General features: G+C 50.4%; 1 protein-coding gene across 2 annotated transcripts in view; it reads right to left on the minus strand.

Annotated features, from left to right (window-relative positions):
- Positions 1 to 437: 437 nt before the first annotated feature.
- PEX14 (peroxisomal biogenesis factor 14) overlaps positions 438 to 27489 on the minus strand; it is a 137113-nt gene continuing 110061 nt past the window's right edge. For both annotated transcript variants that reach the window (XM_030878772.3, XM_060283214.2), the window contains 5 exons: positions 11184 to 11269; positions 7786 to 7888; positions 6524 to 6621; positions 3094 to 3185; positions 438 to 1397 (listed from right to left, as the gene is read on the minus strand). In XM_030878772.3, the coding sequence (XP_030734632.1) occupies positions 950 to 1397; positions 3094 to 3185; positions 6524 to 6621; positions 7786 to 7888; positions 11184 to 11269 (827 nt within the window). In that variant the 3' untranslated portion in view covers positions 438 to 949. The remainder of the gene's footprint in view (positions 1398 to 3093; positions 3186 to 6523; positions 6622 to 7785; positions 7889 to 11183; positions 11270 to 27489) is intronic.

Below are 27489 nucleotides of genomic sequence, written 5' to 3' on the forward strand. Positions count from 1 at the left end.
GAGCGGCTGCGACACCTGCCTTAGGGGAGAGACTGGCCGAGGGAAGCAGGGGCTGCCCCCATCAGGCCCACCGCAGGGCTGCCGGGCGCCGCCCCCGCGGCCCCTCCCTGGGCCCACCTGGCGCAGCCTTGGCCGAGATCCACCCCTGGGCACGGGGTGCCGTGAGCAGACAGGAAGCCACAGGCAGGAATTAAATAGTGGCAACTCATATTTATTACAATTATATACAGTCGTATCTTATATTCTGAAACCTATACCTGATCACACAAAAGAACACATGTTTGGGGGGCAGGGCGGGGCAGGGGACAGACAGGAAGACCCTGTGCCTGGCTCCTAGTGGATGTGGGACCACATCTCGCCATGGCAGTAGCTGAGCCACGATGCGGCAAGCGAACGGTCGGGAGCAGCGTGATGTCGTGGGTGGCGGACGACCAGGCTGCAGCTGCGACGGGCACACAAGGTTGGCATCGTCTGGGCAGGGACTGGCTGGGGGGCCTGGGGGGCCTGGGAGGCCCCGCCCAGAGGGAAGCGCAGGGCCATTGCTTTGGGGATCACGAGAGTGCGGCCCCCTTGGTCACTGGTGAGAAGCAGTGAGGGAGCCGGGGCGGAGGGAAGGGACGGCAGACGCCAGGCCCCGCGGCTCCTCCTCCAGAGGGTCAGGAGTCAGGTAATAAAACTACCTCTTGTCATGCACGGCGTTAGGTTGGCTAAGACACCCAGCAGACACCCCTGGACGGGACGTCTGCCTGGGAGGGGGCTGGGGGGGCTTGCGCCCAGAGAGTTCGGAGCCCTCGGCCCGACATGAGAACAAGGTCAGAGGCCTGTCTGTCTGCGGTGGGCGGGGTGGACACGCTTCGGCCCTCACGCCGCCCAGGCCGGCGAGGCTGCGGAAGCCCTGCCCCGCCCGGCTCAAGGCCACGTCCTGCACCTGGACCAGGACCCCGGCCACCTAGTCCCGTTCGCTTTCGTTGCTGGCGCCCTCGGGCCGCCGCAGCTTCTCCACCTGCTCGTTGATCTGCCCGTCCCCACCCCGGCGGTCCTCCCTCTGCACCCCCAGGCGGTCCTCCTCGTCCACGCGGCTCACGTCCTCGTCCTCCTCGTCGTCCTCGTCCCCCCTCTTCTCCTCCTCGCCCTGCACCTCCATCCTCACCTGGCCCTTGACGTCCACCACCCCCTCGCCCTCCTCCTGGGGGCCCAGCAGGTGGTACGTGGCCGTGGAGCCCTCAGGGCTGTGGCCCTCCTTCACAGGCGAGGACGACGTGGACTCGTTGCTGACGGGCGAGATGTCACTGCTGCTGTGGTGGTTCACGGCCGCGGGGCTGGAGGGTGACGGGGACTTGACCGGGATCTGCCAGGAGGGGATCTTCGGGGCCGACGGGGAAGGGGGGAACTGCCTCCTGGCCGAGGAAGGAGAAGACGGCAGGGTCACCCTCAGAAGAGCCGCACCCTCCCGACCCAGAGTGCTCACGGAGGCTGAGCAGCCACCCCAGCGCCACTGAGCAGGGGACAGGGCCAGGGGACAGGCTGGAGCTCCGCCGCCCACTCCCCCCTCCCCCCCTCTGCAGGCGGGGCTGCCTGCAGAGCCCCCGGTCCACTCAGGGTGCCTCCTGGGGTCCCCTCTGCCTGGGGCCAGGCCCGCTCTCCCTGGCAGCTGCTGGACACTTGGCTCTGGGGGCCCTGCCACCCCCTGGCGCCCGTTCCCTCCCGCCCTTACAGCACTGTCCCAGCCTCCAGCCCTGGGAGGGGCAGCGAGCAACAGTGGGGAGCCAGAAGCCTGGGAAGCCAAGGCCCCTGGGCCTCCACTCTCACTTGCCTGTGGCCTGGGCAAAGGCAGGGGGTGGGGGAGAGCCTGGCCACTGGTCTCGGGGTCAGAGACATCAGAACCAGAAGGGTAATGCTGGTGACCTAGCACTTTTCTAGAAAACCTCCGAGCTCAACACTTGACAGAAGAGCCAGTTCTCCCTCCCACTCCTGCATCCCTGCCCTGGGTCCTGGGCCAGCAGCCAGCCCAGCCCAGACCTGGGAAGTCAGGTCCGCTTGGCAAGGGCTTGGAAATCAAGCTCGAGGACAGGCGGGATCACCCCTGCCTGAGCTGGGAGGACAAAGGCCTGCCACCTCCTGGGCTGCCCACCAGACCACCAGCTCTGGCCCAGGACAGCCCTTCCACCTCAGACCCTGCTACGCGGAGCACACAGTCGGGGCCTCGGCGTTCACCGTGTCCCCAGCAGACAGCCCTCTGGTGCCCCGAGCTCAGCCGTGCCTCTCTTAAGGCCACGCTCTTTTCCCCACAGACAGCCTGGAAGTGGGTGGCTTGGAGAACTGGGTCCTCTGGTTGGGACCACGAGACGCTGCCAGCCCCCATCACTGACCTGGAGTGAAGGCCCCCGCCTCGCTCAGCCCCCACTAACCCCCAGGGCGCCCTGCAGGAGGGGCGGCCCAGGACACAGGACTTTCAGTTTTAAAAAAAGATGGGCCCGGGCAAGCCTGGACAAGCTGGTCACCCTCCTATCAGGGCTGTGTTGGTGCTGTCCCTGCGGAGGGACAGCAGAGTGAGACCACAAGAGCCGGGGAGTGGGGAGGCGGGCACTGCGTCTGCCTCTGCCTTGAATCATAGGCTCTTCAAACTGAGCAGGAACAGAGACCCCTGGCCTGGCCCTCTGGGGGGGACCTTCTCTGGGACCAAGCTGCCACTGGGAGGTCCAGCCGGGGCTGAGGACGGGGAGGAGATGGCCCTATCTGGAGGGTAGGGATTCTCTCCTCTGCTAAAGGCCCTGCTTCTGGCTCCAGCTGCCCTTGACTGGGTCTTGACAGGACCAAGTGACTGTATCTCAAAACTCGTGGGCACTACAGGCTGTCACCCCTAGAGTGGAGAGGGAGGGGCCAACCGGGGAGGGAAGGTGGCAGTGCAAGAGATTCCCAAACTCAATGCCTGAATCATGCAGCTCAATCTGGGGTGGGACGCACAGGGGGCCCCCAGGGAGACGTGCCCCTCCCTTGCCCCCAATGGCTGGCGGCTGGATGGGCCCCAAGAGCTCCCTCCCCCAAGTCGAAGTCAGAGAGCAGAACAGAAGCCCGTGCCTTTTCAGCTCCTACCGATTTAAAAGAAGCCCTTTCAAGGAGTTAATTTCCGACTTGAGTTCATTGATGTTCTGGGACTCCAGGATCCAGTTGGTGGAAGTGGTGGCCTGAAAGTCACACAGGAGACAGAAGATCAGAGCAGCACCTCCTCCCACCCCTTGAAGCTCAGACTGCTGGGGTGGCAAGGAGGACCCCGGGGGGATTCCGTGTCCTGCATGCCAGCCAGGAACCTCCCTCGGTAGGGTTCTGCTGCAGCCCATTCAGGGGTCTGCCTGCCTGGATCTCTGTTTAAGTGACGACTCCCTTAGAACAAACACTCCCACAAGTCTATCTGGATAGCTGACTATATTAGGGAATCATGACATGCATTCAGGTGTGATAGTGGCAGCCTGGTTATGTAAAATAAAACATCAACAACAAAAGAGCCCTTATCTTTTATAGATACACACTGAAGTGTCTGAAGTATGAAATGATATGCTGTCTGGGATGTGCTTCAAAATCACCTGCGGGTAGGGGTATGGCAGGACGGCCCGAGGCAGCGGCTGCAGCTGTGTAGCCAGAACATGTGGGCTTGCTGTGCAGCCCCCCCATTTCCAGATGTATTTGAAACATTCCATTAAAACAAAACTATTAAGATAAATAAATTCCATCTCTACAACAACTACTCCCTCCACCTAAGTCCCACTCCCTGCAGAGAGATCATACACACACACACACACACACACACACACACACACACACACACACACACACACACACACACACACACACACACACACACACACACACACACACACACACACACACACACACACACACACACACACACACACACACACACACACACGGAAACTCTGGGGCCGGGACAGGCAGCCACCTCAACCACAGGTACCAGGAGCCTGGTACCTGGAGCCACCTTGAAGGGTCAAGGGAGACACCTGAGCACCTGCCTGGCCCATCCCCCAGCTCTACTCTCAATCATGCCCAGAAGGCAGGCTTCGCCCAGGATACCCTTCCCCACGCAGCTGTAACGTCAGGCCATGCACTGGGCCCCGCTATCTGCACAACCAGGAGTCGAGAGCCAGGCCGCCCATCTGCAGCTGCTCTTCAGGACGACCCTGAAGGTTCAGCAGGGAGAACGAAGATGTCCCGGAGCAGGGCCCACAGGGGAAGCAGCCACAGGAACCTCAGACAAACGTCACCCTTCCCCCGCACACCTTCCCCGCTGACACTGTTTTCTATATAAACTTCAAACGACCACACCTTTCTTTGGCAATCTTGCTGGGATAGATGGAGAGGAGGTCCCCCAAAGGGCAGCTGCCTCGGCCAAGCTGCCTGCGAAGCGTTTACGGGCCAGTCCCAGGTGTGATGGCCTCGGGTGCGCGGGCCTCTGCTTACGGGTACAAGGCCCCCGCTGCCTGCCACAGAACACCCGGGCCCTGAGTTCAGGAGAGTGTGGGGAGCCCCAGGCTGGCAGCGCGGAGGGGCCCCGCACATTCCCATCAGCCTGCGGGGCTCTAAGGTGGGGTGAGGGGTGCTGTGGGTCCTGCCTCGGCCGGCAGCCCCAGCCCGGCTCCACAGCGGGAAGCGCCCCCCGCGGGGGCTGCAGGCCTCAGGAAAGAAACCCCGGGCAGCCTCGGAACGAGCGCACACAGGCGCTCGGCCGCCCTCACACACATCCCCTTGGGGTCCCCACTCCAGACCACCAGACAGCGCAGACCCAGGAGCCACTGCTCTGGCCTCTCTGAGACCTTGAAAGCTATAGCAGCCCATTAACAAGGGAGCAATTTCCACTCACCGGCCTACAAAGGACTCAAATTTCCAAACGCATATGGTGCCAGATGCCAGGATTTAGAAATAAAATCTGACATCTGGGGCTTTTTAGCCAGTCTCTAAAAAACAGTTGTAGAAAACTCCCAGCCTTCAGTTTTATGTAGGTTTTTTAATTACTGAATGCTCTTCTTTTTAATTTTTTACAGTGCTGCAGTAGGGGTTTGGAAGCCAGATATAAAAACTTACATTACAGCTGAGAAAACACAGCTCTGAGTCTTTGGTTTATGGGGTAACCGAAGCCTTCACACAGATGGGTTTAGACACCAGTGAGCACGGCTTCAGCACAGCAGAGAATGAAAGGGGCTGGGGGCAGGCGCGGGGGCATCAGAAAAACAAGCACGAGACACCCTCAGAGGCGGCGCTCAACCACCAAACGCTACCCCGGGCCCCCCTCCCCTCCTAAAATGCAACATGTGGTCTTAATCTTAATGCTTAAGGTCTGAAAACAGTTTTCCAATTTCTGGAAAGGCTTCTGGCCACTGGCAGGCTGCCGCTCCAAAAGACAATGGAGGAGAGGTGGTCACAGGCCGTGACTACCTCCTCAGCTGCTTTATGGGCCGCCCGCCCGCCCGCCCGCGGGGAGCGTGCACGGTGGCTGGCGGTGGCCACTGGCCTCCGTGGGTGGGGTACCCCATGAGAGGATTCTCGGGGACCCCCTTCACAAGAGCGCCGGCTCACACCGAGTCGCGCACTGGGGTGGGGCTTCCTCTGGGAGAGCTGCTCGGAGCAAGATCCTTTACAGCACGGCTGCGTGGAAGCAGCCAGAAAGCAACCCGGGAGGCCTTGGATGGAGTGGGGAGGGCAGTGGACGCCCTGGAGCCACTGGACCACTGTCTCCCGGGCCCAGTCTGTGTCGGGAACACCCTGTCACACACGCACAGAACCCAGACCCAAAGCCTGCCATCCTGGGGCTGACGGGAGCCAGGCTCTGTCCTCAGTGGGGACAGGCAACGAGGGAGGTGCGGTACAGCTCCTTCTTACAGACGAGGGAACAGCAAGTCGCTTGTCTGCAGTCACACAGGTAGCACGGGGCACAGGAGAGCCTGAACCCCAGTGGTCTGATCCTAGGGTCTGATGTTGCCAAGACAGCTCCAGATGTGCCAAGTGAGGCAAGGAAGCCGCCTCAGTCGACCCCAGGTGGGTCTACACTCCTCTGGGGGTTACCGGATCCCGAGGCCTGGGTTTGGAGAACCCACCCACGGCAGCATGTCAGCCCAGGGTCTGGGTACACTCCTCCCACCCTGTTCCCTGCAATTGCTCTTGGCAACGCCAGGACCTCTGACCTAACTTGTGGTGGAGACCATCCTGTGTCGACACCGGCCACCACCAGATCTGGGGCATGTGCTGCCACGGGAGGGCCACAGGCACAGAGCTGCTTTTCCTCCCTCCTGTTGGGAGGTGACACGGAGACAGAAAGGACAGCCTCCGTCACTGAATGCCACACCACCAGCACGGTGACCGCCTCCTGTCTCTACAAGGGCAGGGTCACCGGTGTCAGAAGAGACAACATCAGACCCCAGCGGATGCCGTGAACTGGGCACAAAGGATGGGAGTGAAGAGCCGTGCAGGGCAGACCCGGACCTAGAGGGACCAGAGGGTCAGGGACAAGTACCTTGGCTGTGGCCAGCTCGTGGGCGAGCTCCTGGACTTTCTGCTGCTGCTGAATCAGCAGCTCCTGGACAGAGGCTAAAGTCATCTGTAACTGAGTCACTGGGAGGAAAGAGCAGTTGCATCTCTGTTAAATGATACAGATCCTTCCTTCTGTCCACACACCTATAAGCTGCTGCATCTAGTTTATCTGCAGACATTCCCCCCGCCCCTGGCCCGTGCAATCCACATAATTCATCTGCACTCTGGGGCATCTACCTGCACTGTATCTAACCTCTAGTATTTCTACTTTATCTTTCTATTGTGCAGTTGTCCGTGGTCAACAGTATATCCGTCCAAAACCTCTCCCCTCTAATTATATCTGTTTATGATTCGCTTGGCTCTTGCAACTTCCATCCTGCCTGCATCCCCCATCTCCCGGGCCTCCCCACGCCACTACAGAACTCATGGCAAGTCTCCAATCCTGGGAGAGAGACATCTCAGTCCACAGCATCCCGGAGCGGTTACAAACTGCAAATCCCATTTCCTTACTGCTCCTTCCTATCCTCCCCACCCAACCCAGAGGCTGCTGGAGCTCCCGGCCCACCGTCAGCCTCCAAGGAGACATGCCAGCAGGGCACGTGCTCCAGAGGGTTTCCGAGGGCTTCACAAACATGCCCCCGAGGGACAGACTCCTGCCTGGGACAGGTGGCTCTCTAGTTTGCCAGAGTTTTTAGATTCAGAGGCTCCATCTAGTAAACAAGTTTATAAAGGAGAAAACCACCTCTGGCGCGACAGGTCCCAGCTAATCTGGGCCATCACTGGGGCACCGGGTAATGAACGTGAGCCCCGTGGAGTCGATGACAGAGGAGGTGGCCGGGGTCCCTGGAGCCGCAGTAATTACAGCCTCTCTTGACCCTGTGTTGGATTCTTAGAGGGAAGGGGGAAAATTGCTGAAAACCCCCCTGAAAACCTCATAGAAGCAGAAATTAAAAATGAACTTTACAGCCCTTAGAAAGGCTGTCATTTTATTCCCCTTATTAATATTCTGAGGTTGGGAGCCTTTCCGTAAAAACATAATTAATTGAGGCCGCGCCGACAGTAAACAAGCAATTTCAAATTAAACCGAAATGACGGCGGCTTCATTTGCAAATGTGAACAGATTCTCAGAGCAGATAAATGAAGTCACCACATAAAGTGGAGACGGAGGGGAGAGGGGAGGGGACAAAGAAGGGGCTGCTCGGAGAAGGCTTTGAGGGGTGACTTGGTGGAGTCATTAATCTTTACCTGTCTGTGCCACGCTGCCACTCAGCTCTGAGAGACTCGCCTCCATCCTCTCCAGTTGCTTCCTGTCCTCCCGGCCGCCCATGATGAGGGGGAGCAGGTATTTCTGCGAGAAGCAGGGTGCACATGAGGAATGGGTACGTACTTGGGATACTCTTCAACAGTCTCTCAAATTCTGCCGACCAACTTTCTCTCCATCAACCCTGGGTTTCGGAAACCCTATGCCAACACCGTAAATGAACAAGACATCCGAAAATTATGAGGCTGTGATTACAACCACATAAAAAAAAAAAAAAAAAAAAACTCTGTCTGAATCAGGACCAGAACCAGGGAACAGGGACACAAAAAATCAATTTGACCCACTATGATGGAGCACTTTTTGGTTCTTTTAGATTTTTAAATGTTGCTATATACAATACTTGTGTCCAAAAATACTCAGAATTCTACTTTAAAAGTTGTATATCATAAAAATGCAAAAGGTTATCCAAGAAAGTGATACCACTGGTGGCTTCCAGGGGGGAGTGGGAGGGAAGTTTGCTGTACACTTTTCTGAACCTTTAACATTTTGAACCACGTGAATGAATTCTCCATTCGGAAACAAACAAGTAAAAATAAACAAAAAAATTATTCAAGAAACAAGATCAAAATCCACAATAGATTTGTGGGACCTTTGGCTCTTTCACTAGGAGGGGATAATAATATGGGTATTCCGAGGCTACCTAAGGAGGTCACACCCATTCTTCTTCGAAAAGCCTTGAATCCTCAGAACAAGCTTCCTTCAGATAAGAGTTAAATGCAGCCAGACTCTCCCAGAACTGAGACACGGGGCAGAAGGGGGAGCAAGGAGCAGAATCAGGAGACACTGACCGTGGGGGAAAAAGGAAGCTGATGCTGCAGGGCAATCTTGAATGTTCTGAGAATCTCGGAACATTCAGGAAGAAGGCAGACAGGGCGCAGCTGGTAACTGACTGCCTGCTTGGAAGTGTGAAGGGTTAGAGGTGGGCGGCAAGGTGCCCGCTGGGAGAGCTGGACGAAAGAACATGGGCTCCAAACTCCAAAAGCTCTGGACGTGGAGCCCCCCATCTTAGGAGCGTGAGACCAGTCACCAACTTTACTTGGGTGGTACCAGGGGTGGCAGAGTGCAAGCTTGGCAGGTGTAGTAACTGGCAGGTGTGACCAAAAGAGACTTTGGTTCTTACTCCATTCGGGCCCCAGACAGGAAAAGATGGCAACTTCTCCATTAAGGCTTCTGTACTGGGGAAGGGAAAGGAGGTCTCTCACAAGGGGCCTGTCAGAGAACTCATTTCAAGAGCAGCTCCTAAGTGAAGATCACTATTTAGCATACATATAGAAGCATTTTCTATTTTGCAAAGTGCTTTTCAACCATCGTGTGAGTTATTACCCACAGCCGAGCCGAAACTCATAAAATGGAGCCTTACGTTCCAGGTTGAAAATTTCCAAAGTATAAAAGTCAAGAAATTCTTACACGTGTAATGGACTAAAAATTCCATTTCTAAGATCAAAAATGCTGAGGAAAGGAACACATACACTACCCCAGCCTAAATCTTTACATATTTATAAAACAAGATAACAGCTTACCTCTCCTTTTTGTTTTTTAATTTAGCAGATGTTTTTTAAATTCTCTTGTCACCATCGTGACTAATCTTCCAATGTCTCTTCTTCTTCTTTTTTTTTTTTTTTTTTTTTTTGCGGTACGTGGGCCTCTCACTGTTGTGGCCTCTCCCATTGCGGAGCACAGGCTCCAGACGCGCAGGCTGAGCGGTCGTGGCTCACGGACCCAGCCGCTCCGCGGCATGTGGGAGCTTCCCGGACCGGGGCACGAACCCGTGTCCCCTGCATCGGCAGGCGGACTCTCAACCACTGCACCACCAGGGAAGCCCCAATGTCTCTTCTTTTTTAAAGCAGAGACTAAAGATCAGAGCTTCGTGGAAACAACTGATGATATCTCTGCTTTGCTCCAAGGGGAGCTATGCTTTCTGTCTCCACCAGATCATAGGCCGTCCAAGGGCAGCCATGTGACTATCAGGTACCGCTTAGTAGAGCTGGGACATTGATGTGAGAATCCTGTCTTAGCATATTCTTCTTCCTGGTGACTGTATGCAGTCAGTGGTTGGAAATAGACTTTCAGGACACAATGGCATCAGAGGGAGAAGTCCCAGGACCCAGAACATCTTGTTTCTGGATTTCTAATGTGGAGATTCCCAACTTCAAGAATAAATGTTACACTGAAAAGATTATATTCTGCTACAACTCTGTCATTAGCGTTTGCACTTAAGTGAAAAATTAAGAATCCCATAGTACAATGCTGAAACATGTTTCATGTGCTAAAATTAAACATGGGGGGACTTCCCTGGCGGTCTAGTGGTTAGGACTCCGTGCTTCCACTGTAGTGGGCACAGGTTTGATCCCGGGGAACTAGGATCTAGCAAGTTGTGTGGCGTGACCAAAAAAAAAAAAAAGTTACAACGTGAGTCTGGATAGTCATTCAGATTCTTTTTTAAAAATCTCCAAATCAGAGATGGAGTCGCAGGTGGCCTCAGAAGGAAAGGACCAGCAGAGAGTAAGTCCTCCAGCCACTCTTTTACCTTTTGTCTCTGGGGACCTACCCTGGCTCTGCATCTTCTAAAAAAGACTCAACTTGCTTCAAATCAAAGTTAGTAGCTGGTAATTAGTGTCTGATTAGTATCTGGTATCAAGGAAGTAAATGTTACTTCCTGCCTGCAGCTCCGTTGTAAGCAATGAACTCTGGGATCCTGAGGGTTGACTACGTAGTCCATGAAAAACCCTAGGTCTACATGGATGCCAACACAATACATAGGGGGAAAAGGTAGATCCTGTAGATACGTTCGTCCTGAGATTCTCAAGAGCGTGCAGAGCGCTTCCTGTGTGCTGGGCTCAGAGCACTTCCCAGGGGAGCAGTGACTCCTTTCAGCATCACAACAGCCTCGTAAGGTAGATACTATTGTTCCCATGTTACACACAGAACCGCTGAGCCTGCGGTCACACAGCTGCCAAGTGGTAGAGCCAGGATGCAACACAGGCAGCTGGGCTCCAGCGTTCATGCCCTTAACCACACGTCATTCTGTCTCTCAAAAAGGTCTGGCCTGCTAAGTGCCAGGCACTGTTCTAAGTACCTGATGTGGCTCATTGATCGACGGGGTCCCTGCTGCACAGGGACTTGGAGGGGAGATGCCGAGTCTAGCAGATGAGGCGGGTCTGAACCTGCCAAGCGCACCCACCCGGGTGGGAACAGGACCAGGACTTGACCTGGACGCCCCTCAGCGAGCGAGATCATCAGGGCGCTCGGCCTCTGCAGGCAGGCCCACTGCTGCCCCCGGGCTCAGGGCAGCGCCCAGGGGGTGCAGGGAGGGGCAGCTTACCTTGTAGAGCTGGTGAAAGCCAAACGCTATCCCTGCCATGATGATGGCCAAGGCGCTGTAATCTCTCCACCGGGAACCCGCAGGGCCTAAGGTCGGGGGAAAGGGCACGTCAGGAGAAGAGGCACTGGCGTCCCCCCTGAGGCAGGAAAGCACGTGGATTCAGGCCCCTCATCTCAGTCGGAGGGTGTGTCTCGTGCTCGGATGGGGGTGAGCATCAGGATGCGGTTGGGCTGCGCCTCCCTCCTCCTCCCAGGCCCCTGTACTGCGCAGCTGCCATGGGCTGGTGTCTAGGCGGGCTGAGGCCCGGGGTGGGAGGCGGGCGGCAGAGGCGTTCTGAAGACCTAGGGCACGGGCCCTACTTCGAGGAATAAAGGATCCAGTGAGGCTGCCATGAGCACACCTAGGTGTGCACGAATACATGCCCACACACCCTCCTACATGAGCCTGGAGCCACCTCAGAGCAGGGCAAAGGCTGCATCACCTGTTTATTCAACTTGATGAAGCCCTGACAGGGTGGACGACAGTGCCGTAGGCACGGGTTACAGTGGTGGCGAGACCCCTGCCCTGTTCTGTTCTGCTCTCACATGGAGCCTGGTGGAGAGGAGGCAGCCTACCAACGACCGAACGAGGCAGCTCCAGATAGCGATTGAGAACACCGAACGGGACCAGGAGAGAGTGTGGATGGCAGGGCCTCGGTGGAGGAGGATGCCGAGACCTGTGCGGTCCCGGGCACGACGCTCCAGGCAGGGTACAAGGAAGTGCAAAGGCTGAGGCTGACCTGTGCTCAAGCAGACGGGGGAGCCCCTGGGCTTCACCCAGGGTGAGGGGGCTACTGCTGGCCAAGAGACAGCAAGAGCAGAGAGGGGAGTGGTGGGGGGAGCGGGGTGGGGGGAAGGGGGGAAAGGCTGGCCTGGCGGTGAGCGCATACAAGGAACCTGGCCATCGTTTCACAAGCAGCGGGGTCACTGAAGGCTCTGAACCAGGGAGTGACGTGGTCACGGCTCTGTGTTCTGGGAGAACAACATCAGGGAGCACGGAGGGCAGCTACAGGTGCGAGGCCGCAGAGGCAAGAAAGCAGGGAGAGGCTACCGCAAGGGGCCTCCAAAGGCGAAAAGGACTGAGTCCAGGACGGACCGTCTCAGGGGATCCGGACACAGGCAGCCGGTCTTCATGTAGGGTCAGGCCCTTTGGAACACAGAGTCCCCTCCAAGCCCTGAATGAACTTCTAGTTCCAGAGGAGGAGAGGAGAATTTTCTACTTCATAACCTTCCCCATGAACTGTTTACAAGTGCTTTCATGCCCATAATCTGATGTGATGCCCAGCGATTCTGTCAGGCACACGGGAAAGCACGAGCTCCTTCTGGAACGTCTACCTGGAGCAGCCGCGTTCAGGCCACCCAGCTGCCTCCTCTCAAGGGACCGGCCACTGGGCAGGGGGCGGCGGGGGGTGGTGGTGGTGCGTGGGTCACTGTTTCCAGAACCATCAGTGGTGCAGGACACCACCAGTCTGTGGACTCAGACTAGGTGCCAGGACAGTGACCCAGAAGGCACCCACCCGAGGCACGCTGCTGCGACAAGGACCTGGTATCTGGAAGTGGATCTAAGAGAGAAGGTGAGGGAGGAAGAGCCACCACACTCCACACGCGGCCGGGCGCCTCATCTCCTCTGAGACGGACACCTGTGGCTCCAGCCGTCCCCCTCCCCTGGGCCTGCAGGTACTGGCCACGTCCTGGCGCTTCATGACCAAAGGAGAGCAGGAGAGGGGCGGTTCTTAAAGTCCTTGGCAGGACATGAGCACATGGGGAGGAGGGGCTGCTGGCATGCAGTCTGATCGGGGATCCAAGTGGCAAAGACCTCCAAGGGGGCGAGGCGGACGCCCTCCTCCCTGAGCTGCTGAAGGGGGCTCTCAGGAGGCAGAGACAACGGTGATGGGAGAGCCTGGAAGAGTGTCTCTCCCTGGCCACCCGACCCTGCCCCGCCTGTGGATTCCACGTGAGTTTCCCAATGTGGCCCAGCCCGGGTCTCCTGCACAGACTGTGATCAACTCCCTTGTTGAGCTTACAGTTTTTGAATAGGTAATACACGCACATGGTCTAAACATCACGCAGCACACGTCAGTCTACTGCAAAGAGGCTTCCTCCACCACCAAGAACCACTGTGTTAAAAGTTTCTTCTTTACCCTGCAGAGAATTTTTATGCAAGTATGAGGCAACACACATGGGCATTATTTTCCTTCTCTTTCCCCCCATTTCTCATTCTTCTTTTTTGCTAAAGCTGCATAATATTCCATTAAACCAATTCCCTAATGATGGACATTTAGATGATTTCCAGTCTTTTCCTATTTCACACAACGCTGCCATCAGTGAGCGTGTACATATGGCATCTCATGTACATGTACAAGTCCATCTGTAAACGTGAACTCCGAGGAGGCTGGGCCAGAGCAGTCTGAGATAGCCTGCCAAACTGTCCTCCACGGGGGCTGAACCCGTTCATTCCCACGTTTCCTCACAGCCAGCCCAACATAATGGGTTAAGCACACGCACAGATTTCTGCCAGCACTAGAGCAAAGCAACAGTACCTCCCTCTAGCTTTAATTTGCATTTACCTTATTACAAGTGAGGACTGAGCAATCTTTTCATCTGCACCTCCTTTTTGGTATACTATATGTTCCCTACTTTTCTACTCAATTTCTTTATTAAATTTCCTCCCTCAATTCATGGAAACTTCTTATACAACAGGGAAATTCACCCTCTGTCTGTGAAAGGAGTTGTAAAAATTCTTCCTAGTATATTTTTCTTTTGACTCTGCTTATGGTCTGCTTTTTGTGGCACAGAGTGTTTTCACGTTTATGCAAACTTATCGATCTATTCTTTAACGGGTTCTGGGGTTTGGGTCACGGCGAGCCAAGAATCCCCACTCCTCTCCAGGGTTGCACAGTGACACTCAGGGTTCACGTCTACACACTGTCTCCAGAAGGGAGCTCTGCTCTTTGACCTGCAGTGAACACCCCCATCCGATGCGGAGCGACATAGAGAAGCGACCGCTGATCGTGAAATGGAAAACCCTGAGACCGCTGAGGTAGACCTTTCACTGTGACCCTGAGAAGCCAGGAGGCTCCAGGTCCCAAGCAGGCACCTCTCTTGGCTCAGCCTGCTCTGCTCTGACTGCCTTGATTCCAACATCTGGTGCAAGTTCATTTTTAGGAGGAAAAAGCAAAGACAGAGTAACCTTGCCACTTTTCTAAAGAGTCGCTGTGGATTGAAGCCCCACGCTGTTCCGTGGGGCTTCAATCCACACCCAGAACGTCCATCTGTGCTGCAAAAATCCCCAGAGAAAGTATGCAAAATGGGCACATGTCCAGAAAGTTCTACTCACCAGTGACTTCTCAAATACCCACTAAATATCTTACAGGAAAACAGTTGCAACTGGGCTGAAAACTGGACCAGAACCCAAAGTTTGCTGCATCCTTCTTCTTTCCTGCAAACACACAGTGCATGCCTTGAGAAGTTCAGCCTCTCGTTCCGGGTAACAGAGCCGAGGCTGAGCAGATGCTGGCAGGTCAGGGGTCCAAGAACCAGGACCCCTCCTACCACTGCTCCCCCCTCTCCGGAGCCTGACCTCCTCAAGCACCAAGAGACACCTGTGGCTCCCTGCCAGCCGCACCTTCACCCCTGCACTGCTCCTTGTTTCTGCCGTGCTCACGTTAAGAACGTTTTATTGCCCCCTGGTTTTCATTATTAATGAAAAGGGACCAGAATGATCTTTCCTAAAGTTCAGAGAGTCTATAAAGACAAGAAGCTGAAATGCCATTTTACTCATTTTGGAGATGTGTGATACAATCCTGTCTTGTGGCAAAATGAAAAAAGAGAAAAACTAAGACGGAGATAACCCTTATCCATGGCACGCCTTTCAAGGGGTACAGACCAGGGCAACTGAGAAAGCACTCGGCATGACCTCAAACTAGCTCAGACCCCAGCCACGACCACCTGGAGCCCTCCCCGCTGCCCACCCTGGGGCCAATTTTTTCTAAGCCCAGTGCAGACCCCCAATGAGGGAACCCAGGGCACCTCGGAGTTACAGCCTCTTGTCACTATGCTCCTGAATGTCCAGAAAATACAGTCAAGGGCAGAAAATAGGGCCAGTCGCTCTTCTGCTCCAGCTCAAAAGTAAGGGAAGTGGAATGAATGAGCTTTTCCAAAGCTTCAGAGCCTCTAGCCTGACAAAGACGCCCACCTGCAGACAAGGCAGACTGGGGGCCAAGCTGGCAAGAGGCCTGGTTCCACACCACCACCAGATGGTCCCAAAGACAGTTTTCTCTTCTCATCAAGCACAGACCATTTGACTGAAGGCGGCAGAGCTTTTCCTAGATTTAAAGAACCCAGGGACAGTGAACATTAATACATCAGTCATAACAGGTGTCTGTCAGCGAGTTTCTCAGAGACACCAGCATAGTAAAAATGAAAAGACTCAATAATTTTGACATTCTTAGGACAACAAGAGAAAAGGAAGAACTTGAGTGAAGTTTGGGAGGTGTACGGGCAGAGGAAAATGACTTAGAATACACAGAGAAGGGTTTAAGTAAAAAAGGCTGCCTTGAAATTGTGACATACAGAATGCGTTGCCTTGGGTGCCTGCCTACATTTTTCCACAGGCTTAGGAACAACAAGGTGAATAAACAAGTTTGTGAACTCACACCATTTACCCAGGCCTACCTGTCAGCATCACTGCATGAAGAGAATCAGTAATCTCACTCACAGGACAGCTTTTTTGACTTCTCTTGTGTTGCTAATAATTGTGGCAATTCAGTGCCCGGAATAATCTCTCTACATCTTGTCACTTGCCTATCTCGATGAGGTAGAAAAGAAAGACAACTCAAGTTTCATCAGATTTATCAAGGGTCTTAAAAGAGTTTCTAGCCCAAATCTCTCAATGGACAGATGCGGAACGAAGACTCTGAGATATTATGTACATGCCTGTAAGGTAACAGGTAGTTCATGCCAAATTAGAACCTGGGTCTTCTGAATCCCAAACTAGCACACTTTCCACTGTTACACATTTATCATCAAAGGACCTTTAAATGGTAGAACTCTACTGAAGTACCACTCTCTATACTTCTGGCCACTTAAATAAAAATTTACTGAAATCCCCAAAAAATGAAAAACAAAAAAAGAAGAACCCAGGGACAATGATATTTTTTACTGTCATTCAGATTCCAATTGTCTCCAGCACTCGCCCAACGGGCTTGACCTGCCAACTCGTCGCAAGGCCCAGCATTTTACCAGCACCGCATGGCTGGCCTCTCCTGAGGATGAACAGGCAGTCGACTGTGGCAGCATTTCCCCTCCTGCAGAGCTGCGCATTTCTGGGACTGCCTTCACGTCTGAGGCTGCAACGAGGTCAGAGGTCAGACTACTGTAGGGAGAAGAACGTCAGGTTCCTTGGAACTCAACGCCTTCCTTGCCCTCTCAAGGACTCCATCAACTAGCCTGACCTCTGACAGTGTCCACAGGGCCTGCCTTCCCAAAAGGTTAGGGCTTCCGGTGAAGGACTCCATCAACTAGCCTGACCTCTGACAGTGTCCACAGGGCCTGCCTTCCCAAAAGGTTAGGGCTTCCGGTGAATCCATGGTATATGGCAGCCGCCTCAGGGGCAGGAAAGCTGAACCCTAGGGCTCCCTAACCCTTCACTGAACACCAACTAAACCAACATTACTCAGTTCCTTTATTTGTATCTCAACCTACCAAGAGAGTCTCACCTAGCAGGCGAGAACAGACATCACCAAATAAGGACACACATGTGGAGCAGGAATCGCGCACACAACACAGCATGAAACCACCGACTCAGGGACTCTCGGACACCAAGGAAATCCCACAATCCAGTAAAGAGTCGTCAACAAAAGAGAGCTGAAAGCTGTCATGAAATCATCCTGCTGAGACAATCTGGATCCTGACAACAGGGAGATGCTATCAAGTCCTAGGGGAGGCTGGCAGCCTGAGCACAGGGCAGGGCAGTGGCAGGCACTGGGCAAGCCTAGCTGCGTTCCCCTCCAGGCTCTTCAAGGCTGGAGCCGTGACTCCACACAGCAGTAGCTTCTCAAATCATCCCATCAGCTTTGTTCGCAAGGCACGCTGAAAACTGAATGATAAGACAGGCTCATCCACAGTGAGGTACTGGAATAAAGCCAGTCTGCCAGATCACTGCTTGTTACAGGAAAGGACTGCCAGGCTAAATGCACAGGGAGACTGGTGCCCAGCTGAAAGGTACCACAGGCTGAGCTGTGGATGGCTGGCAGCGGCCAGAAAGACAAACCGACCCAGAGCACAGCAACTAGTAACAGAGCAGCTCTGCTCTGAACAGAAGCACCTGGGCAGCCTGGAAGGCAAAGGCACCACAGCAGCTCAACAGAAGTCATATTTGAAAACCGAAGGCCTGTCTTCACATGAACGTCCTGTGAAAGACGATCTTTTCCACTTCTCATGGGCTGCAATGCTATCAGCAGTGTCATCTGTAGGCAGGAAGGACACTGAGAGGCATATCTATATCCTCACTCACAGACTAAAAAATATGAGCTCTAATTAAACTGTAAGAATTCAGAAGAGTCCAGAAATGGACCCATGCTTGTGTGGTCAACTGATTTTTGACAAAGAAGCCAAGGCAGTTCTATGAGAAAAGGATAATCTTCACAACAATTGTGCTGGGACAACTGGATATCTGTAGGGGGTAAAAAATGAACCTTGACCCTTTCCTTACACCATACATAAAATTTAACTCAAAATAGACCATACACCTAAACAAAAAAGAAAAAACTAAGAAAACAGAAAACACAGAAGAAAATCTTTGCAACCCTGGGGTAGGCAAACACATCCTAAGATACAAAAAGCATGAACCAGGGACTTCTCTGGCAGTCCAGTGGCTAAGACTTCGCCTTCCAATGCAGGGGGTGCAGGTTCGATCCCTGGTTGGGAGCTAAGATCCCACATGCCCCCCGGCCAAAAAACCAAAACATAAAACAGAAGCAATATTGTAACAAATTCAATAAAGACCTTAAAAAAATGGTCCACATCAAAAAATCTTTTAAAAACAAAACAAAACAAAAACAACCAAAAAAAGCATGAACCATAAAAGGAAAAAAAAAATGATAAAATGGACATCATCAAAATTTTAAGCTTTTGCTTTTCAAAAGGCACTGGCAAGAAAACATCTCCATAGGCTGGGAGAAAACATCTATAAAACATATATCTGATAAAGGACCTGTAACCAGAATATATAAAGACCTTTCACAACGTAATAATGAAAAGACAAACAAGGTGATTTTTAAAAGTGACACTTCACAAAAGTACATGAATGACCAATAAACACATGAAAATATGCTTGACATCACTAGTCATTAGAGAAACACAAATTAAAAGTACAGTGAGATTCTATTACCTACACATTAGACTGGTTAAACTTAAAAACTGAGAATAACAAATGTTGACAAGGACGTGGAGCTACCGAAATTCTCACACATTGCTGACAGGAATGTAGAATGGCACAACCAGGAGACTTCCCTGGTAGTCCAGTGGTTAAGACTCTGCGCTTCCACTGCAGGGGGTGAGGGTTCGATCCCTGGTTGGGGAACTGGGATTCCCACATGCCTCGTGGCACAGCCAAAAACTAAAAATAATTTTTTCTAAAAGAATAATATAGAAAAAAAGTTAAAAAAAAAAGAAATGCCACAACCATTTTGGAAAATAGGTTTACAATATCTTACAAAGTTAAACATACACCTAACATGTGACTAAGGCATTCCACTCTCAAGTATTTACCTAAAAGAAAGGAAATATCTATGCATACAAAGACTTCTTGTACACGAATGTCATAGAAGCATTATTCATAATAGCCCCAAACTGGAAACAACCCAAACAGCCACCAATGGTCAATGGATAAACAAATTGTGAAATAACCATACATCAGAGTCACGGGAGTTAGCAAACTCTGCCCAGTTGGCCAAGTCCCACCTCATCCTGCTTTTTTTTCAGCTGTGAGCTCAGAATGGGTTTCATATTTTTAAAGGATGGTGGGGTGGGGCGGGTATATGTGACAGAAATGTGTAGTTCACAAAGTCTAAACTATTTTCTACCTGGATCAATCTCACAAGCATTACGCTAAGATACAAAAGAATATGTGCTGTATGATTCCATTCACATGAAATTTTAGTCTTTCGTTATAGTACATGAAACTATAGTATTGGTTACACGAGTTGAGTTACAGCATGTACAACTCATCAAAGTGTACACTTAAAATGGATTAATCTTACTGTATATAAATTATACTTCAAAAAAGCTGATTAGAGGGCTTCCCTGGTGGGGCAGTGGTTAAGAATCCTCCTACCAATGCAGGGGTCACGGGTTCGAGCCCTGGTCCGGGAAGATCCCACATGCCGTGGAGCAACTAAGCCCGTGCACCACAGCTACTGAGCCTGTGCTCTAGAGCCTGCGAGCCACAACTACTGAGCCCGTGTGCCACAGCTACTGAAGCCCACGCACCTAGAGCCCGTGCTCCGCAACAAGAGAAGCCACTGCAATGAGAAGCCCGCGCACTGCAACGAAGAGTAGCCCCCGCTCACTGCAACTAGAGAAAGCCCGTGCGCAGCAATGAAGACCCAAAAATAAAATAAATTTAAAAAAAAAGCTGATAAGAAAAAATATTAAGAAGCCAGAAATATAGAACTGCCACATGAGCAAGCAATCACACTCCTAGATGGCTACCCAGGAGGAATGAGAACGTACGTCCACACACTTGCCCACACACACCCTCAGCAGCATGAGTCCTGTGGCCAAAACTGGAAACAACCTAAACGTCCACCAGCTGGTGAACTGACAGACAAAATGTGGCCCATCCATACAATGGAATACTAGTCAACAATAAAAAGGAAGGAAGTAGTGCTACATGATACAACATGGAGAACCTCAAAAACATGCTAAGTGAAAGAAGGAAGGTACAAGGGATCACATACTGTATGATTCCATTTACCTGAAATGCCCAGCAAAGGTAAATTTACAGTGGTGGAAAGTAGCTTAGTGGTTGCCTGGAGATGAGGTAAGATTAACAGTAAATGAGCAAAAAGGATCTTATTTGGAGAATGAAAGTGCTCTAAAACTGAGAGATGAGTGCATCGTTCAGTAAAGTTATTAAAAATCATTTGATTGGACACTTGAAATGGGCGAGTTTGTGTGTAAAATATACTTCAATAGCTTAAAAAATTTTTTTAAATAAGGCTAGAAACAGACCCATGTATATATAAACAATTGCATTTTGATAAAGGGACACATAACTCACTGGGGACAGGATAATCTTTGAACATCTGGTGGTGGCACAAGGGGACAGCCATTAGGGAAAAATGAACCTTGACCTTCACATTACACCACACACAAAAGTTAACTGACAGTGAATCACAGATCTCAACATAAAAGCTAACACTATAAAACTTCAAGAAGAAAACACAGGGGAAAATCTCTCCAACCTTGGGGTAAGCAAAGGCTTCACAGGTAGGACACAAAAACCATGAATTGTTAAAAAAAAAAAAATGATAAATGGATGTCATCAATTTTTAAATCTTTTGTCTTTCAGAAGGCAACGTAAAGCAAACGAAAAAGCTAGCCACAGACTGGGAGGAAATACTAACCATGCATACACCTGACAAAGAACTTGAATCTAGAATATATAAGAACTCTTCCAACTCAATAATAAGAAGATAATTTAAAAAGGACAAAGATTGGAACAGACACTTCACAAAAGAAGATATGTAAATGGGCAATAAGCACATAAAAAGATGCTCAACACTGTTAGTCTTCACAGAAATGTAAACTCAAATGACTGAGTCTCCACTACACACACATTGAAGCTGCTAAAATTAAAAAGACTGAGAATACCAACCGTTAGAGAGGATATGCAGCAACCAGAACTCGGACGCTGCTGATGGGAATGTAAAATGGTACAACCACTTTGAAAAACAGGTTGGCAGTTTCTTATAAGGTGAAACTTACACTTAACCTCTGACCTAGCAATTCCACTCCTAGGCATTTACGCAAGAGAAATAAAAACAGACACAGACTTGTACACAAATGTTTAAAAGAGCTTTATTCGTAACAGCTCAATACTGGAAACAGCCCAAAGCCGGAAGCCCATCAACTGGTAAATGGATAACAAACCACAGTGCATCCTAACCATGGAATACAGCTCTGTGATAAAAAGGAGGCAACTTCTGATATGCACAACTTGGATGGAGCTCAAAAACATGATGCTGAGCGAAAGAAACCAGGCATGAGAGGGGACATACTGTACCATTCATGCAAAACCCTAGCAAAGATAAGTCTAAATGGGCAGCAACAGAAAGCAGACCAGGAGTTGCCCCAGCGTCAGGGCGGGTTGGCACTGGCTGGGAACAGGTCACGGGGAATCTTCTAGCGTGCCAGAAATGTTCTACAATGATGATGGCTACAGGGCAGTGTACGCTTGTTAAAACTCAAATTGTATAACTAAAATGGATGCATTACTTTATGTAAAATACACCTCAGTAAAGCTGTTTTTTGTTGTTGTTTTTTTAAGTCTGTTCAGATTTTTTCTTTTTAAAAAAGACAGAGAGCTAAAAGAAGTCAGCAGTGACCGAGAACAGTACCCAGCAGGGTGGGTTCTAAGGTCTCTCTCTGCTCAGTTAAGCAGCTGAGACCAAGGGAAGAAGCAAGAGGTAAGATTTCTAATTCAACTTTTTAAAGGTACCCTGTATTATTTGATAGTTACAAAAGAATGTAATATTTAGATAAGTTACGAAAGATGATAATAAGATGCAATCCTAAACCCACCTACTTTACCGGTTAAAACTTTCCAAATACCATGGAAACTAGCCACATCTTCCTCTTCACTCAGAGGTAATCATTATCCTGAATTTAGTGTGAATTCCAACTCAAACTTTCTATGGGATATAAAAGCTGGGAACGGGCTTCCCTGGTGGCGCAGTGGTTGAGAGTCCGCCTGCCGATGCAGGGGACACGGGTTCGTGCCCCGGTCCGGGAAGATCCCACATGCTGCCGAGCAGCTGGGCCCGTGGGCCATGGCCACTGGGCCTGCGCGTCCGGAGCCTGTGTTCCGCAACGGGAAAGGCCACAGCAATGAGAGGCCCGCGTACCGCAAAAAAAAAAAAAAGCTGGGAACATGCCCACCAGAACAAGGACTGCATTTCTCAGCCTTCTTGCTGACAGGTATGGCCGCGTGGTTGAGTTCCAGCCAATGGAGAGAAAGGGGAAGGGATGTGGGTGGTTTCCAGGAGGTGTCCTTAGAAGGTGACTTGCCCTTTCCCTTCCTTCTCCCTGTTCTTGCTTGTTGGACAGCAGAGAGGACAGCTGGTGCTGGAGCTGTCACACTGGAACACAAGCTGGATGCCAGCCAGGTGTGAGGGATGCATGGGTCCCTGAGGACCACAGGGCCAGTACGGCAGCCTGGACTATGTTTACTTAGAAAAAGAGTCCTTTGTTTTGTTTAAACCACTGTTATTTGTTGCAGAATCTTATACAACCAACACAGGCTGCACTGTCAGCACAGCCATGATCCTAGCTACCACCAACACCAAAGGCTCTTTCAATGGTCTAAGAAATCTAAGGTAAGGATGTTTCCACTCAGACTGTAATGCCTGCGCTCTTCAATATCCACACATGGCGTTTATTCGGCATCCACAAGGCATCACACTGGGCATTCCACAAAGCAAACAAAACGGACAGGTGCTGGCCCTTGACGAGCTGCTATTCCAAACCAGTCACATGGACAAAAGAAGAAAAGTACCATTGCCTCAAAATTAGAGAAATGTTTCCTTCATATACAAACCAGTAACTTTTATGTAGCAAAAAATGAGATTTGTGTGCTAAACCGACAGAGAAATGGAAGAGAGAGAGAGAGAGAGAGAGGGAGAGAGAGAGAAACGGGAGAGATTCTTCCCCGTTCAGTTCTTGGTGGGAACAGAGAGGCTGTTCACAGCGCCACCTCCATTCACACTCACCTCCAGAGTCACTTACACCCTCCCCACCCCCAGCTTCTCAGTGTCTCCATGGACCTGCTTCCTCCAGAAGGCCTGGCCTGAGATCAGCACCCTGGGGGTTCCTTTGTTCTTAACTCCCGAAAGCTCTCACTATTCACACCATACAAGATGGCATGGGTTAGCTTTTGCTGTCCTACCCCAAGCATGGGGCTTCCCTCTACATTAAACCGGGGCTTCCTGAGGCAAGGCCTGTCCCCTACTTCTGCAGCCTGCTCCACACAGAGCACACAGGAGGCCTCACTGACTGGCTACCTTGGCATCAACCCCAAGAGTTGATGGTATTACTCGGCAGCCTGGCAATTCTCAAGCACACGTCCACCATCATTTATTCATTCAACAAGTGTTTCTGGAAAACCTGCTAAGTCAGAACCTCGGGCCATAGATTAAAAAAAAAGCCTCTGAGCTCAAGAAACTCACAGTTTAATACGAAGTGAGTAAATATTTCAGTGTAGTGTGGTGGCGAGCAGGGGGCTGATCAAGGCAAGGGGAACCTCCATCCCAGTTGGAATGGAGGCATTTGAAAGGGAGTTATGGGCAGAGCATCTGGACCCCTGTCGCATCCAGCGCACACCCAGCATGTCTTCTCTAATTCCCCACGCAGCATCTGCTCTGATGGTACAAATAATTTTAATATTAGTCTAAGAATAATACAGTTAAATAGGTAATACAGCCTCAAAAATAATTACACAATGCATTTCAAAGTAAAAAAGCCATGTGATTTTGACTGTCCTCCGTCAGGGAGATGACCTGGCGGCCAACTCCCCCGGGTTGTCTCTTCTGACACTCCTATCCCATGTTGCAGCCGCTCTGACCATCACATGGTCTCACGTCCATGTGGCTTTGCTTTAGCTTGGATGCTCCGGTCCATCCTGTCTGGTCACTGTACCAATCATGCCCCAGGTCCAGTTAGGCATGTCCTGCTCTCTGAGGTGCCCCTTCACCTTGTCTGTACCACCATCCTGGGCTGACCTCATAGCACTGCTGTGTTCCCTGAACTGTCTTTCCTACTGGACAGGAGGGCTGGAGAGAGAGACCAGCCAGGCCTTAATCGTCCCATCCCAGGGGTCCGGCACAGTGCCTGGCACACAGCAGGTATTCAGTAATCAACGCTCCCTCGGGGATCTAAGACAATCAAGGGAAAGTTTATGTTACTAACCAGGGCCAGAAGAGAAACAAACTGAGAAAGAGCACACAACACTCTCCCAGGGTTTCTAATGAAATGTCAAAGCCTTTCACCAACCTCAGACATGTACATCCTATTTTAAGAAGAGGCAACTGAAGCTGTAGGTCAGTCTTTGAAAAAGCCTAAATTGTTTACCAAAGACAGTGGCGGGGGGGAATATTTAAGCCTAAGAAAAATTATTATCATACAAAATTCACACTGGCCTTGCCTGTATTTCAAAGCTACCTTGCTTTCTTGTCTCTCTGGAAGGAAAGAAGAAAAGTCATCTTAGAATGAATGAATCAGTCAAGCACTTACAAGGACTTTAGTTCAGGACTGTGTTAGGCTCTGCACATAGACACACACACTGATTCCTGCTTCAAAGTCGAACAAAAACAAACCAAAACGAGAAACAGAAGATGTCAAATTTCCTCTTGCATCCCGGCCTGACTTTTCCTGAGCTCTACCCGACTTTCTTTTAAGCCCTGACAACTCTGGTTTATTCTCACACCAGGTGACACCAAGCTTCCCCTGGTGTCAACCTCCTCCTACTTTCACAAAGCCTTCTCTGACTTCTCGAGCCTACATTAATTTTTCTCTTTTCTGTATTCCTGTGGAGTTTCTTGTCTGTATAATTAATTTTGGCATTAAATCACAATGTCTTATATTATTATCTTTTTCTTAAGAGTTTATCTTATCTCTCCCAGAGAGCCTGTAAGATTCTTAAAGATCATGTTTTGAATCTCTCATGATACTGTACTGAGCATATAGCAGGTTCTTAATAAACAGTGATGAACTGGTACCATTTCTGCTAGGTCTCCATGTTCTCTTTGCTGATGCTGGCATTCACTAACATCTCAAGGTCAACCACATTCACCAAAAAGCAGAGATATCATAAGAGGCACCGAGTGGGACACCTGCCACCAAGCAGGAGGGCGGGCAAGTCCAGAGGTGACGATTCCCGAGCACTGGCCTCCCAGGGGTGGTCTCGGAAAAGCCACCCTTCCTGGAGACATTAGCGTTTGGGGCTGAGCCCAGAAAATCCCATTTTCTAGGCTTGGGCTCAGAGATGGAATGTCCTTAAAAAGCCAAGAAATGGGAAGGAAAGGGCTGCCCGAGCTCCAGATGTAAAATCTGCAGGAACACACATCAATGGAGGCCATAAATCCCTCCCAGGACGCAGACAATGCCTCAGTGATAAGCATGCAGATTGCACACCTAGTTCAGAAACTCCCCTGAGTTTGCTTGTAATTAAGGGGGTTAGAAAGGTAAAAAAATATATATAAGCCCAATTAATCATTTAAATACTTAAAGTCAGATTTTTTCCTCACTCCAGGATTAGTATATTTCATAACGCCAGAAGCAGACAGCCCTGGTTTTTACTGGGGTTCATTTTAGAGCATGTTTAAACTAGTCAGATTGAGTGATGCTTCCAGCAACTAATCGCATGTCAAATAAAAGATATTTTATGTAATAAATTACCGCTACAAGTAATTCAAATGTCATTTATCAGTTTTATTATCAGTCAGGCAAAGTCTTGTTTCTCTATATTAATCAAAATCAAGCTTTTTTTTTTTTTTTGGAGTAGTTTTGACACCTCTTGGCAAAAGTACAGAAGTGAAGAGGTACAGTCAACCCCAAGCTGAGAGGAGCGGGGTAACGGTACAAGAAGAATGAAGCTCGAGGGTGACAACTAAAAAACTCCAGGTATTTAAAATTACCATTACCATTGTTTTTATACTAGCGTCAAAGCAGGAAGGAGTCTGTCTCTAAGAAGATGTATTTTATTTTTAGGGCTGGGAGCCTCTTAAAAATACTCCTACCTAAATACCTAAACGTGTAATGCTTCTTCTCAGAGAGATCTGGGCAGGAGAGTGATTTAAATGACTGACTCGCCCCTCCCAGACCCATTCTTTTGCCTCTTCAGAAAGACTAGCAGTTTAACCCTTAGTGCCCACTGAAAGCAGGCAAACGCATGATGCTTTAGGCCAACTCTGTGACCAACAGAACAATTTGTTCTGAGCAAGGAGTTTCCAAGTAGCGGAGAGACCTGTTTGGTATTAAGCCATGGAGGAAACAGCTGGAATAGAACAGATGTGCATTTTAGAAAATTCTGCACCCCAGCTGCCACTGCCCGTCCTCAACAAATCCCATCAAACCCTGGGCCCAAGGACACACCTGAAGAAAAAGTGTGGAGACTTAGCCTTTGGTTTAAAAGAAACACAGAGACTATGTTTAGTGACCCAAAGCAACACAATGGATAGAAAAGAACGTCAGCCAGGACTGAGAATGAGTCCCAGGCTGACAAATAGCTGCCACTGACTCAGCAGCCCCAGTACAAGGCTCATCACTGAGCACCGGTCTCAGAGGTCACACGACACCAGTGGTTTGTTAGACAAGGCGACCACGGATAGATCAGCTTGAGTTCGTGCTACCTGGCCTCACCCATTCAGCCTTTTCCAGAGAGCAAAAGAAAGGTGATATCTAAACGAGACCTGTGACACACAAAGCATATTCTAACCTACTGCCTGGCCCCCGCGCTGTCTGTACGGAAGACTGCACTTCCCTAGCTGTGGGAAGCTGTGGCGAAGTGGGGGCCGGAAGGCGGTTCCAGGCCACGTGGTGGGGATCAAAACAAGTCTGGCATTTTAAACTGCGCCTTTTAAAATCTGATATCTGACACTTTAAAATCATGTTTTGAAAAAAAGAAAACTTCCGAGATAGACCATTAAAATGAAGACAATTACAGAAAAGGCATTTTGAAAGACAGCAGATCCAAGGCTGAAGTCTTATGTTAAACACACAAAACTGAGCAATTTTCCATTGCTTTGGAGTCAATTTTAACCTTTTTAGGTTTTTCATAAGTGACTTAAGGAAGGAGTTCTGCCTATATTTTGGAAGTGTACATTTATTACTAGCTTAAAGAAGCTTTATTGCTAAAAGTAGCTTTCATTTAAAAACAACAAAAACCTCTCACGGGTCATGTTCTCATGTAATAATTAAAAGCTGCATTCAAAAAGGACCTTCACATTTAATGTGAAATTCTCTAACAGATTGCCACTACATAAATATAC

This window comes from Globicephala melas, chromosome 1 (genome assembly GCF_963455315.2).
Source record: "Globicephala melas chromosome 1, mGloMel1.2, whole genome shotgun sequence".
Taxonomy (NCBI): domain Eukaryota; kingdom Metazoa; phylum Chordata; class Mammalia; order Artiodactyla; family Delphinidae; genus Globicephala; species Globicephala melas.